The 15,043-nt window shown below is 47.5% G+C and overlaps 1 protein-coding gene across 2 annotated transcripts in view; it reads right to left on the bottom strand.

Annotated features, from left to right (window-relative positions):
• ITGA6 (integrin subunit alpha 6) overlaps positions 1 to 2,234 on the bottom strand; it is a 71,461-nt gene extending 69,227 nt beyond the window's left edge. The window contains exon 1 of one of the 2 annotated variants that reach the window (XM_054970585.1): positions 1,906 to 2,234. In XM_054970585.1, coding sequence (XP_054826560.1) covers positions 1,906 to 2,075 — 170 coding nt within the window. In that variant the 5' untranslated portion in view covers positions 2,076 to 2,234. The remainder of the gene's footprint in view (positions 1 to 1,905) is intronic. The other variant, XM_054970584.1, reaches the window with a different exon arrangement.
• Positions 2,235 to 15,043: the final 12,809 nt, after the last annotated feature.

Here is a 15,043-nt window from a genome sequence, read left to right as displayed (position 1 = left end):
CATATCAAACTTCCGAAGGTTGGAGGGCCTGTGGGATGCAGCAACCCTGTTGAAGCTAGGAAGGGCCTGGATGAGGAGGAGACCTCCTGGAACACTGCTGTGTGATACCACCTTGGAGTTCCACCCTAGAAGGAAGGTGGCGGATAAAGGCAAAAGACAGGAGGCAACCAAGAACATTCCAGCATGTGATCCTGCATGACGCCTCCCCTACAGTCTGAAGTGGTACAATCCTGCATGACCATCTCCTGCAGCCTGACGTGGCACAGTCCATCCCACCACCTCACTGCCTCACACGTGGAAACCAGGCCATCTGACCACGGTCTCTTGCAGAGAAACTTGTTTGACAGGATGTTTTCCTTTGGGCTTTACACAGGGACGTCAAAAGGCCTCTCTTTGGGGTCCCCGGCCTTTCTGCCCTCGTTTCGTCATGACAACCCTCTCCCCTCCATTTTGTATACGAGTGTCTATATTTTTTTTCCCAGCCAACATGCATCTGGCACACAGCTGTACCGTTGCCAACCTCCAGGTGGTGGCTGGAGATCTCACAGAATTACAACTGATCACCAGGTGATAGGGATCAGCTCCTCTGCAGAAAGTGGCTGTTTTGGAAGGTGGACTGAATGGCATTAAACCCCACTGGGGTCCCTCACCTCTCCCAACCCCACCCTCCCCAGGCTCCATCCCTCAAATTTCCAGGAATTTCCCATCCCATAGTTGATGACCCTACACAGCAGGCCCCCAGCTCACAAATGTCAGTCTTGGAGATTCTATGAGGCTCTCTTGCCAGTTTAAACTAGCCCCCTGACTCCATTAAGCCCCTGCATTCGTTGGGGACAGAGAGCTGCCTCAGCAACTCTGCATCTTATTTGTGCCAGCCAGACCGACCAGAGGGGGACGTGTCTCCTTTTTGAGAAGTCAACATCCAAGCACTGTTCAAATCAAGTATCCTGTGTGAGGGCTTTGATTTCCTACAGAGGAGAAAACACTTATTTTAGCACCACCCCCTTTGCACTGCTGACCTGACCCGAGAAGTTTGCATTCCCTTAGGGGGAGGGTCCTTTTGTTGCTGCGCACCCCGCTCGGCACTCTTTGTTAGCAGAGATCAGGAATGCAAGATGTAGGAGGGCACTTTGATTGCCTTTAGAATTTTTTTCAATGGTTTGCCAAGCCACCTTACTTCAGATCGGGAGGGGCCTGCAGGAAAGCAACGATCGGGCACTCTCTTGTTTTTAAACAGCCACTTCCAGCGCCTTTCCGACATTTTGATACGTGCCGTCTGTTTGCCGTGTTTTCTAGACCGCCTCTGGTTTTCTCATCTAGGCAGCTTTGGCTAACAGGTGGTTGGCCTTCCTCTCCCAACCACCCCATTTTGCAAAATAGAAAAACCAGAAGAAACTCTGTTGCTGGTGGGAGGGGAGGGGGGCAACATTTGCACAACACCGGCGGAAGTGATCGTAGTTTGCAGCCTCTCCCCGACTCCACACCTCCAGCCCCTAGTGGAGAAATCACAACACAGGCGCGATCCGGAACAAACTTCCCAAGAGGTGCCTGCGGCTTTCCCGCAACACAGTAGCGAGGCAGCCTCCCCGCTTGGGAAAAGTCCCTGAAACCCCGAGGGTTGCGGGGGAACCAGCGCTGCTCAGAACGCAAAGCGATCCTCTCTTTTCCTACAACCTGGGAGCGGACTCCCGCCAGATCCCACCTGTGCGCACTGGCGCATTCACACGTGCGCGCCCTGCTCATAGCTCCGGTCGCGTTTGCAAGGATCCTCGACGGCCCCGCCTTAGCGGAGCCTCTGCACAACACGGGACTCCCAGCCAGTCCCCGGCGCATCCAGGCCGAGTTCCCCTCCGCCCCCGAGCCAGGCTGGAGCCAAGTTCCCCGCCGCGCCCCGCAGCTACTTACAGCCTCCGGTCCTGCGGCTCCAGCTGCCGATGCATGGCCAGGGAGAAGCCGAAGAGGCTGCCAGACTCGCCGCTCCACGCCACCACATTCTCCGTGTCCAGGTTGAAGGTGGAGACCAGCCCCAGGTGGCAGAGCAGTGGCAGCAGCATCTGCCCCGCAGACCGCGCCATGAGTGCCGCCGAGCCGGCCGGAATCCCGCGGGAGGCAGGCAGGCGAGTAGACTGGCGGGGCGCCCCTCTCCCGGCTGGCCACTGCCCGCGCGGCTCTGCCTCTCCCCCTCGCTGCCGCACGCAGAATGAGCCCGTTGTTCTCTCCGGAGACTCTCTCGGGCTTTGCACCAAGTGACGAGCGCAGCCCCGCCCCGTCTCCCCCGGCCGCCCTGCCTTGCCCGGCCCGGCCCTGCCCTGCCTTGCCTTGCCCGCGGGTGCTCCGGGAAAGGGAGCCAAGCCGGCCGCAGAGCCGCTCACGAGGCTCGGAGTGGCCTCCAGGTACGCGGGTTGGCCGTCTGGAACGCCGGGATGTCACCTGACGAACCCGGAACGTTTCCGTGACTTGGAGGTACTCCGGGGCGGAGCGGGACCGAGCGCTGACCCGCGTCACCCACGCCCATCACCTTCAACTGCGCGTATCCACATGCGCTACCTTTGCGCGCTGTGTCGCCCCCATCCGAACTACCAGCGGTTGGCACGGGAATGCTGCGCGCCTTTACTCACGAGGTCGCCCTTGAGTCAACCCTTTGGTCTATCAAGGTCGGTCTTGTGTGTCCTGACCTGCAATGGCTCGCCTGCTTTTATGCAAAATTGCCAATTCTGGGTTGGGAAATCCCTGAAGATTTGGGAATGAGGGCTTTGGGAAGGAGATGGAGCTCAGGAGGAGTGATCTGTTTTGACCCTCGTCGTGTGTATTCACAGGAAAGGAACCTGTACATTCCAGCAGCCGTTTGGGGTAATTCTTTTTAGGTCTGCTTTCCAAGAGCAGAAGAAAAGGCTGGCTTGTGGCCAGACTGTACCACATCCAGTAGCAGTTTGTGCTGGTACTCTCTGTCACTCACTCGCACACACAAAGCCTCTCTGATCATAGAAAACTAGACAAGAGGGAGAAAGATTGGCTAGCCAAGCCCACTTCCTCAGGCACCAGGCTTTTATATGCAGTCAACTTGTTTTGCATGGAGAAAAATTCACAGTGAAATCCTAAGAACAGTTACTCCAGTCTAAGCCCACTGAAATCAATGGGCTTCGACTGGAGTAACTCTGTTTAGGATTGACTGTCAGTTTTGTAAACCCTCACTTGTAGTCTAAAGTGGCATATTCCCGAAACAGATTAGGCTTTCCCACCCATTACTATGACAATGAGGCCATATTATGCCCATAAGATGCTCTTCCAGGCCTTCTGTATCCTTTCCTCTGTAATAAATTGCTTTAAAAGGGGACTTCAGTAGCTTCTAGTCATGGTGAATCTGGGCTGGCGGCTGTGTGAAACAGGGTGCCAGACTAGGTGGACCATGGCTCTAATCCAGCAAACTACAAATTCCAAACCAGCATAAAAACACTTGAGTAGCTCCCTGCTTTATGCATCAGTTCTGATTGCCATGGGTTCGCTCCCCGCCCCATCTCAGTGTTACACAGGTGTCCCTCGCATGTAAGTTATGCGAATGCCAGACAAATCTCCTTAAATATGTGCATTTATTTTTAATTTATTTTACTTCATTTATGCCCCATCTTTCTCCCCAGTGGGGACCCAAAACAGCTTACGCTGTTCTACACTTCTCCACTTTATCTTCACAACAGCCCTATGAGGTAGAATAGACTGAGACTGCATGACTGGCACCCAAGGCAGACCAAGGAATCGAACTTGGGCCTGCCAGATCCTAGTCCAATGCTGTAACCCCAATGTCATGTCTCTGTATATCCATGCCATGTTTGTATGTGTATTCTCTCACTGATGCCACAGTATATTGAATGTCTAACCTACTGTATTCTCTCAGTAGGCATGTTCTTTTCACACCGTAACTGTTATTCCTCCAGCCAGAATGGGCCTCCTGTTATCTTACAGAACTATGCATCTCCAAGATAGAAATGACCTTGGAGACTCCAAATGCTTGCCTTTGTTACTTCGCCAAGATGCTGGGAATTCTGTATTGTGTACTTACTGCTTAGGCATAACTATAATGGTTTCTCACAGAACCAGTGTACCCCTGCGCACTAAAACGTAACCGTTGCTGGAACGCGGGAAAACTAGTATAATATTGACCTGTTGTTTTGAATTGTCACTTCTACCAAGCTCCGTGATAGGGATCAAACCTGAACTGTAAAATCCTGAATAAAGCCTTTTCTATTGGAACCAATGTGTGTTCACTGGAGAGGGACTGAGGGATCTACCTGCCAGGAACTGACATTTTGGTAGAAGTCCTTTTCTTTCTCTCTTAACACCAGGCTTCTGGGACTAACTACCGACATCTGAGCCAAACTTGGAAGGAAGGGAGCTAGAGAGACTTTTAATATTGTTTGGATCACCCTCCTTGCTGAAGCTGGAGGATGAGGATATTACAAATACCCTGATTCTGGACATCTCGGAGGAAGTGGAAGAAACGAAGGAGCCTCCCGAAGCAGGGAGGGTGGTTGAGAATTCCCCGGTTGGAAGTCGCGGGGAAAAGCATAAAAGCAGTTGGCCCCTAATGGATCCACCAAAGGGGGAGCCTCGCTGGATGAGATGCCCAAATGGAGACAGAAGCTCTCTGCCAGGGGTCTCCAGCAGGGGAGTATCCCCAGGACTCGAAGCGAAAAGTGGACCAATGCCACCGTCCACCTCGACCTCTGAAGAGGGGGGTGCTGAGCCTGAATCGCAGGAACTAAAGATTATGTGAGCAGAGCTGGATGAATTCTGGCGAGACATGGGGCGACTGGTAAATGATCTACAACAGATGGTGTATGAAGTAGCTACCACCAAGACCCAGACAAACCCTACCCTCACAGTGAAGATGACGACGGGGCAACCGCACAACCACTTTGAAGGCGACATTGGAGGAGAGGGACTCACCAACGAGATAGTTACAAGGAACTTCGGTAACTTCGTTTCAAAGCGAGCCATCAGTAGCCAGAAGCAGTGGGAGTCCATTCACTGCCCCACACCAAAGGGAGTCGGCCGCAAAAGTTCCCTTATCGAGGTTCGAAACACCGCAATCTGGATTACAAATGGGTTCTGCTACTACACACCAGATTGGATTACAAGTACCTCCAATTGGGGGATTACAACCTGAGCCTCTTCAGAGGAACTGGGAAATTCAAAGAGCAACTCAACCAGGGCTGCAGTTGAAGACAACCCCCCGGAATGATCCCTGCAGCGGCGCCTCTAATGGCTCCAGATCAACCCCAGACAGTACCGAGGGGTGCACTGGGACCACCCACATCGCAGGCACGACTGTCCTCGAGGACCCCCAGGGCACCTCTGAATGTAAGGACACTTATGGCCCCGGTCCCTCACTATGCACCAGTATGAATTCCAATGCAGCAACCGATGGCCTGGCCGCCACAAACCCTCCTTCCCCGACACTTTAATAGGGGCCCAAGCCCCTATCATCCTGGACTGGGACCTCTGGGGGGGGGTCTCCAGCGTGTCCATCTCTCCTCATTGGATAGCCAATCCATCCCACACCAGGTCCTCAAGCCAGCTGGGCATGCAGTCCAGGGACACCCCAAGGAGGGGCACCCCTTGCACACGGCATACATCCAATGGGGCTAGGGTTGGAAGCGAATTTCGATGGGGCCCAAGAGAAACTAAGATTCTTCACCGTACAAGCATTGGAGTTCTTCCGGACCTGGGGCCACCTATTCCCAAATGAACCCAGTCGGGTCAGTCACTTGGGATCCCGCCTGGAGGGAGCCATGGCCACTTGGTATGTAACCCTGCACGAAGTCAATGCACCCGAGTTGGATCTCTAAATACATTTATGCAGGCATCGAGAGCCCAGTTTGAAGACCCTCTGGAAGAGGAGAGGGCCACAACCAAACTCAAATCGATCCAGCAAGGACAACGATCGGTGTGTGAGTATGTGGCAGAGTTCAGGCGGTATGCGGCCAAAATACATGGCTGGACAGAAGAGATGAAGATAGAACTTTTCCGGGATGGCCTAAACGTATAATTGGTTGCGAAAGCCTTGGTACAAGACAACCCCAGCACCCTGCTGGGATGGATCCAACTTGCGTGCAAAGTTGAAAACCGGTGTTACATAGTAAACATTCTCAAAGCATGGCAGCAAGGAGGCTCCCAACCAGCGCGTATGAGTATGGGGGCAAAGGACAGACCAGAACCTAGCTCCCGAGCTCCAACAGGGGAGAGGAAGTTGCACTGGCGACGGGGCCAATGTATTCAATGTGGGGGTTTTGGATACTTTGCAGCAGATTGCGTCAGCAGAAGAGGCCCCAGGGGACCCCCCGACTCCAGATGAGGCGGCACCGTCCACGACACCAACACTGGGAAAGGCTCCCCAGACACTGAGTGGATGCAAACCCGGGTTTGAGGTTGTGGAAAAGACCGCTGAAACATCCTTGGGAGACGGGGAAGAGCAAGCCACCCCGCAACGGGGAAACACCTATGGCCTGCCATAAAAAAGGTCCCGCCAGCAGGTCCCAGCTCAACCAATATCAAAGGTGAGACAAAAAGGGGCCCTACTATTTATGCCAGTAACTTTAGTAAACCCAAAGAAGGGGACACACATGCATGTGCAAGCCTTACTAGACTCAGGTTGCGGCCAAGATCTGGTAGCTCCAGCCCTGGTGACAGGACTGGGGTTGGATGTAACCAAGCTGGAAAACCCCATTGTGTTTGAACAAATGGACAGATCCCAAATGAAAGGGGAACCCGCTAATTATCAAACAGAACCCATCCCCATGGGCATGGGGAATCACTGGGAATCCAGGACTTTTATAGTAAGCCCAGCCACCACCTACCCTTTGGTACTGGGGATCAGATGGCTATGGGATCACGATCCCCAAATCAACTGGAAAACAGGATTCCTAGTATTCGAGAAAGGGGAATGTCGAGCGCACGGATGGGCTCAGGAATGGGGCTGAAATGCTCCCCCCCAGTGCTGCTCACCCAGGAGCAGATAGAACAAATCCCCCCTGAATATCGGGATCTAAAACAAGTGTTCGAGGAGGAAGAAGCCAACGAGCTCCCCCCGCCACCGTGCAACGGATTGCACCATTGAACTCATCCCAGGGGGAAAGCTTGCTCTCCAGTAGCAAGTGTTATAAAAGACCTTCCTGTGCAAGGATCTGCTGTCAGCTAGATTTTATATATTTTGCATTTATATTTTTATCGTAAGGGCCACCAAGACAGCTAACAAGTTGAAACACACACAATAACAACAACTCTTTAAAATCATTAAAACAAACACAAGAAACACGTCATTAAAACTAGAGGTAAAATACATACAAAAACATAAAAACAATAATTAAAACATTGGGCAGGAAGGAGGGATCATTGAGGGAACGGCAGACAGAATAAAAAATGTCTCACCTGCTGGCAGAAGAGGACAGAGTGAGTTCCAGAGTCTTGGTGCTGCGGCTGAGAAGGCCCTGTCCCAGGTTGCCACCCACCTAATCTCAGAAGGCGGAGACAAGCGAAGCAAAGCCTTGGAGGAGGATGTAGAGTTTGGGCAGGTTCATATGGCAGTGGGTGGTCCTTCAGATCTCACTCGGTAGAAGGCAGCTTTGGATGGTCACTGATGGATAAACATATCACATCTTCTTAAACTTAGGGTGGCTCACAATGCAACCACAAGTTGCAGGGGCATGATAAAAACAGGTTAAAATGCAGCTAAATCTGCCAGAACAGTTTACCACTCCACCAAGTGCCAGAAAAAAATCGAAACTGTTACATGCCTTCCTAAACAGAGCAAGTGAAGACACCCTCTGCACCCACTCTGGTAGGCCATTCCAGAGGATGATCTTCAACAGAATAACCCATAACCTGATTGTCACCATAAAGACAACCGTAAGAGAGGGCACCACAACGAGAAGGCTGGCTAAAGAAGATAGTTGGCATGCAAGAGTATTTTGGGAGATGCACTTTGATAAGCATGAAGGCCCTGGGCTAGGAAAGGGTTTAAAAGTAATAATAACCAGCGATTTGAACTGGGCCCAGAAGCAAAAGAGTAACCAGTGTAGGAGGCGGAGTACTGCAGTTATGAGTAGACATGGGCATGAACCAAAAAAATTTATCGAACCAGCGGATCGTGGTTCGGTGTGGACCACAATCCCGAAATCCCGAACAGCAACAACCATCTCCCGTCCCTGAACCGAACCTGGATCATGGAAAACGCAGCGGGGTGTGCCGCTGTTCCTAGCCCATGGCTATTTATAAGCATGGGTCCCATTCAGCAACACAGGAGGTCTGTGTTTGGCCATCAGAGCTGCCTATCAGGGTTTTCAGGGATGAGATTGGAGTGCCCATGGCTACAGAACACCCCCTTCCCCCTCCCTCCCCTGGGTGTCTTCTCCCAACTTGTAACTGCTTTGCAGCTCTGTGGTTGAAAGGAAGCCCTGCTGATCAAGGAAAGCTGGGATTCCATTTGGGTTTCCAGGGCGACAGAAGGAGGGCAGACAGAGCTCAGGCATTCCCCTGGCTCCATTGCCAGGGGAATAGATTGCTGGCACCTGAGTGTCTGGATTCCTGAACTGAGCCCGAACGCCACGATCCAGGCCTCTCCCAACCGCTGGATCGTTGGCTGTGGACGATCATGATCCGCCGGGTCACGATCATGCGATCGCCATTTTCATAGGGTTTTGATGCTCATAATGCGGTTCATACCATCTCTAGTTATGAGTTCCAAGTGGCTGACTCCATTGCATTTTGTACAAACTTCCAAGATGTCTTCAAAGGCAGCCCCAGATACAGTAGTCCAATCTGGAGGTTACTTTTGCATGTAATTGAAATATGCTATAAATATGATCATCTGATTGCAGCCAAGAGGAACTGACCACAGAGCTGAAATTCTGATAGCTCACTTTTCAAGGCTGCTGTGGTATCTAGCACAAGCAGGCTTTCGAGTTCTCCTCTGCAGTTATAAGGATGAAAAATCAACTGCAGAAGTATCCATACGGGCATAATGACGTCAACTGGATTCCGCTTTCCATGTCGTGAATGCAACTATGCAATTTCCAAGGGAGGGTAGGGCGTGCTTAACAGTGCGATCCTGAGCGGAGTTATACCCTTCTATGTCCATTGAAGTCAATTAGCTTCAAAGGGTGTAAGTCTCTGTAGATTGCTCTGTTATTCTCAGGCAAAGAGTAGAAAGAGTAAGCACTCAACAATGTAGTGATGAACATTTCAGTCCTGCCAATTTCAGTGGGACTATATGACATCCTTTATAAGCATTACAAAAAAAAATTCCTTCATAAATCAAGGTTTTTAAAAAGATTTCAGTTACAACAAAAGAATGAAATTACTATTTTTCAGTTATTTTCAGCCTTGCTGCTGATACCTTTTGTCACAAGCTAGGTTATTATGGATGTATACTGGAAGTATAGGGCGTTCTCTGTCATGATCCCAAACTTGTAGAATTCGCTCCTAAGAAAGGCCTGCCAAGCTCCGTCTTTATGGCCTTTTTTAAAAAGGGTTTTGTTCTGCCTGACATCTTGAAGGTTGATTTCCCCGTTGGCACTGGGGTTTTTTGGCTATTACATAAAATTGTTTTTCTTTGCATTTATTTTATGCAGACGTCGGTGATCACTCTGTCTTCCAGCACAGACCCGTACAAAGTTACTCCAGTCTAAGCCCATTGACTTAGATCGGAGTAACTCTGCTTAGGATAGCTATTTGTAGGTTTAGTTTGCAAAGAAGGCTGGTCTCGGAGCAAGAGGAACACTGTATCATCCTCTCAGCTCACACAGGCTCTGCCCTTGCTGAATTTTCAGCTGCCTGCTTATTAACGGCATGTTGGTCTCCTGCCAAGCGCTCCACAAGACGTGGGCCTGCTGTGCCTACATATTGAGCAGCAACTGTGCCAGAAATGCTCTCCTCATCAATGTAACGATTCTTTGTTTAATGATAGGGTTGAAGCGGATTCTTTTTCTTCACTTTTAGAGGAGGGAAAAGGAGAACTGGGCACTGAAGCCAGATGAACCGCTCCAGTCTGCCTTCTGGAGACACTCTAAGAATGGTCCTTTTCATTGCAAAGTCTTCATCTGTCATAGGGACAAAAAAAACCCAGATCTGCACACTGATTTGGCCTAAAACGTATTGTATAATTTACTGGGATGTGTGAACACACAGCTGTGTATCTTTCAGGCTGCAGGTGAAATAAGAATGTAATCCCCGCCCCCAATATTTTTTTTTAAAATCTAACAGTGATGACAATAATTGCATTTAAGGATAAAAGTTGCTCAAGTCTATGATTAATAATATTGCTCCCCCCCCTTGCAGGGCATTGTGGCATTCTGGGCACTCTTTCCATTGCCACGAGACTGATTTCCATTCCATTGTAAGCCCATTCTTCCAAATTCCACTGTTGGCATGGGTGTATTAATCCGTTTGATACACTATAGAACAGCGATTGCTGGCGGATTTTTTTCCCTGAAGCATCAGCAAAGCTTGCTGTCAAGCATGCAATATTTAAACCTTGTAATGCAAGCCTGCCAACAGATCTACGGAAGTGAGTAGTCTATGGAAAAACCTGCTCACCTGCCCAAAGCTTCACATAATTCTAAGCAGAGTTACACTGAAGCCAGTCATCTCTGAAGGGTGTAACTCTCCTTAGGATTTCATTGAAATTCTCGTTGTGTCACAACAGCCTAGAAATGGGGAAGGAAATGGAGCATTTTTCAAATTTATAAAAAAAATATATTTTTTAATTTTACTTTATTTATGCTCCACCATTATCTCCAATGGTGAGGCCAAAGAGGCCCTTCTATTCTCCACCATGTTAGGTAAAGGTAAAGGTAGCCCCCCTGTTCAAGCACCGAGTCATTACTGACCCATGGGGGAATGTCGCATCACAATGTTTTCTTGGTAGACTTTTGCTATGGGGTGGTTTGCCATTGCCTTCCCCAGTCATCTATACTTTACCCCCAGGAATCTGGGTACTCATTTTACTGACCTCAGAAGGATGGAAGGCTGAGTCAACCTTGAGCCAGTTACTTGAACCCAGCTTCCGCCAGGATCGAACTCAGGTCATGAGCAGAGCTTGGGCTGCAGTACTGCAGCTTACCACTCTGTGCCACAGGGCTCTTCTATTCTCCTCCATGTTATCCTCACAAATAACCCTGTGAGGTAGGTGATTAGCCCAAGGATCACTAGGCAAGCTTCCATAGCAGGATTGGGATTCAAAGCTGGGTCTCCCAGATCCTAGTTTGAGACTTTAACCTCTGCACTATCCATGCTCTCCTCCATGCCTGATCACCTGGAAAAAATTCTTGATCATAAGAGGCAATCAGTCTGGTAACTATTTAAATTGTGATGTAATGATCAACTATTTGCTACAGGAAAAAACAGCAATGTAACCATAGCATTGAAGCTAATAGAAGATGACATACTCCGTCTACAAGATCAGTTTTGAAAATCTATATTGAAAGGTAGCAAACAGCAAATTCCTAGAAGCACTTTCCTGAGAGTAAGCTCCATTAAATAGATCAGAGTAGGATTATGTGTAGACCTGGATCGGATAGCACTATTAATGTAGTAAGTCAATGAATAAATCAGTTAATTTCATTATATTTATATCTGAAGTCATGTATTTTGAATAGCTCCTTGAAAGTATCTCAATTCAAGATGTCTTTGGTGCTGACATGGAAAAAAATGCCCTTGAACAGGAATAGTAGTCAACAGAATATCGGTGAGGAATTTCTACAGTGGAACAGGATTTGCCGATACTATTTCTATCCATTGTGATGTTCCTATAGTGCTAGCAATGCAGAAGGCAGCCCATAATGGGAACAAATGGTATTTCAGGACTTCAGTATAGACCGGAGCTTCATAGAGCTCTCAAGAAGGTTTAAAATTCACACCCATGTACTTGCCACAACGTTAAAAACCTGCTTCCACCAACCTTGCCCACTCCTGAAGGTTTTCGTCAGAGTAGTGCAGAAAAATCACCTCCATTTTACGAATCAAAGCTATCCATTTTGAGTTCAGAAGGTGTCTTGAAATGGTAAACTGTGGGCTCAAAAGGCTATCTGCTGTGGCTGTTCTGTATTTGTAAAGTGCAACTGATGAACTATTGTACTCTTTCCTCATGGCTGCACTCTTGCCAGCCCAGTTCTTAACAAAATAGTACCCAAAACTGGTTGATCCGGCAAGCTTAATTGTTCTGAGAGAGCTTTATTGTTTCATACAGCCCACTGTGCTTCAATCGTTCCCCATAATTGTTTACATATTGGAGATGGCGATAGATTTGGCTTGAATTTGGGTGATTAACAATCCAGATTTTTAAGTGGCATTCAGAGCCCCAACTTTTCAGTATTGTTGTCAGTAATATTGAGTTCAGCACATGAGCTCCACCACCAGTGAAATCAATAGGATATGCAGTGTGATCCTGTGTATATTTAATCCCAAGCAAGTCTTCTTGTGTTCACTGGTGCTTGCTCGGAGGAAAGTATGCAGAGAGTTGCAAATTTAATTAGATTATTTGTTTATTTGCTTACTAGATTTCGGTACTTCTTTCCCTTGTTGCTCAAAGCAGTTCACAACGAAACAAGATTAATAAAGCCAACCATTATAAAACATTAACACACTGAAATGCCATTAAACCAAGTGAGGCAAAAACTTCCAAAACCATACAGCCTTACCCCACCACCAATACTGGAAGAGAGAAGAGGCCATTTTCACATGTGCCTGTAAGATTGCACGAAACTCACAGAACGAAACATCTTCCTAGCATGATTTCCCAGCACAGTCCCCTTTAATGGCGCGATGACGTCAGAAATCGCACCATTAAACAGAATTGTGCCAGGAAATCGCACTAGGAAGGTGCTTTATTACATGAGTTTCTTCTGGAGGCTTTGGCCATGTGGAAGCGGCCCCATAAGCAGGGGCCATCACAGAAAACATTCTTGCCCTGGCAGTTCTAGATCTCATTGACATTAAGGAGGTAAAAGAGAGAAAACCTTATTGAAAGGATCATAAGGTCTACCCTCTGGGTTCATATGGATTATGACCCCTAAAGATGGTTGTACAGCGATAGCACTGAAAAGGTTAGTTTCCCTCTTTACAAACCAACAACAGAACTTCAAACCAAGTGCAGATACTCTCCTATAAGAATTACAATGTTTGAAAAAGATCTCTTGTAATATTTCTGAGTCCACAGAGAAACTAATAAGATATGGAATTGACTTAAAACTACTTTGATATAAACAGCAACTAAAACATCTATTAGTTCCTAAACCTTATTCTAGAATAAATTAGCACCAGGTGATCTTTGGGCAACGTCACAAATTACCAGGTTTTTTTTAACACTGTAAAATACAAGGGAATGTCTCCAAAATATAAAGTCTGTCACTACATCCATGAAATGTGTTGACAAAATGTAGGATTATCCAGATGCTGTGCAGAAAAATTTCCTTGAGCTCAGAACGCACTAATTCATGCCTTCCCAAAAGCCAAAAAGGAGACAGGTGGTTTTCCTAGCAGTCACCCCTAGCAGATCTAGTGAAAAGGGAAGCATCAGATTCACCTAATATACTTTAAGATCATGATCTTAGAGAAGCAAAACATTTTGTTCAAGAAGCAGGTATAGAAAGAGTCCATTAAGGATTAGATCGACTTTGACTTTGATTGGTTGTGACAACTACCAATCGTATTCCTCTATATTATCACATTCTGTCTTGGTTCATTTGGCCGCCCATAAATATATGGCTTCTTTGAACAAAATGTTTCATTGATTAAGCCTTTTTTGGCTATTGTTGCTGTATCCTGAGCAGAGGGGCCTTCCAAACCCTTTAGGATGGATCCAGCTTGCTTTCCTGCTAGTGAAAAAGAAGGAAGGATTCCCTTTGACCATTAAAAAAAGGCTGCGCTGAAGATCATGAGACCTGCATGGACAAAAGGCATGCAGGATATAGGCTGTAGAAAGGAGGGGAATCGGGTGAGAATGAATGGAAAAGCTGGCTGGATCTAACCCTTTGTTTAGCAGACAGTAGGTCTTGTGGGAATCAATGGTGTAACGCACAGCTCCATGTCATTGTCATGATGATAACAATATTCGGGATTTTGCCTTCTAATCCATCTGGACAGGAGCAATTTTTTCACTCCACTTTCATAATTTTATTCAGATTGTTGCTGGATTTTGTGTGGCATGTTCTAACTTCATAGCTGATGTACTTTTTGTGTTGAATTCATCACTACGCTGACATAGTCCTATCACTATAGTTTATAACATCCAAGTCCTGCTTGGAAAACAGCAACTGACTTCAAAATGATCGTTCCCCACTCATCTTTCTGAATATGGAATAGATGGAGCTCGATTAGGAATCACATACTAGGCTTGTTCGTTCTCCAGCCGCCTCTCAACCCCCACCCACCTTCCATTCTCATGATGCGTATTTTGCTAGCATATAATATACAACCAGGATAAGGAGGTGTGTATGTTAAATATTCAGAGCCACAGGATCATTCTGACTCACATGTCAAAGCTTGCCTCTTGGTTGTCTAGCATAAAAATGGACCATGTAAAATTACAATTTGTTCTCAGTGATAATGTGTGTTTGCTTTTAACAAAGTGGGCTGAGAGCCATCCACTTCTTTCTTACATGCTGGTATGGGAGGCGCAGAAGGACTGGCTGACTTGTGGCTCTTGTGAGGTAGAAGGACCAGAAGACTGAGTCAGCACATACTTAGAGCATTTTGGTAAATGAAGACCCGTGCTACTTTGCTCCAGACAATTGCTTTGTTTCCCTGTGTAAGCAAATGCCTTCATTGTTGCCATTAGTTACTAGAATGCAGAGAGAGCTTTTTCTTCAGTTGTGGCATAAGAGATGAGAGTTCAAAAGATTATCATCTCTTTTTTAAAAAAAAAAATCACTATGAAGCACGAGATCCAAGTTTCCACAAGAAGAACAGAGGAAACAATTTGACTGGCTGCATCACTAGCATGTTCACATAGACACACTGGAACTGAAGTATACCAATGCAAACCAATATGAAT

Source organism: Eublepharis macularius, chromosome 2 (genome assembly GCF_028583425.1).
Source record: "Eublepharis macularius isolate TG4126 chromosome 2, MPM_Emac_v1.0, whole genome shotgun sequence".
Classification (NCBI taxonomy): domain Eukaryota; kingdom Metazoa; phylum Chordata; class Lepidosauria; order Squamata; family Eublepharidae; genus Eublepharis; species Eublepharis macularius.
The sequence above is the reverse complement of the archived record's forward strand: the minus strand, read 5'-3'. Positions and strand labels throughout refer to the sequence as shown.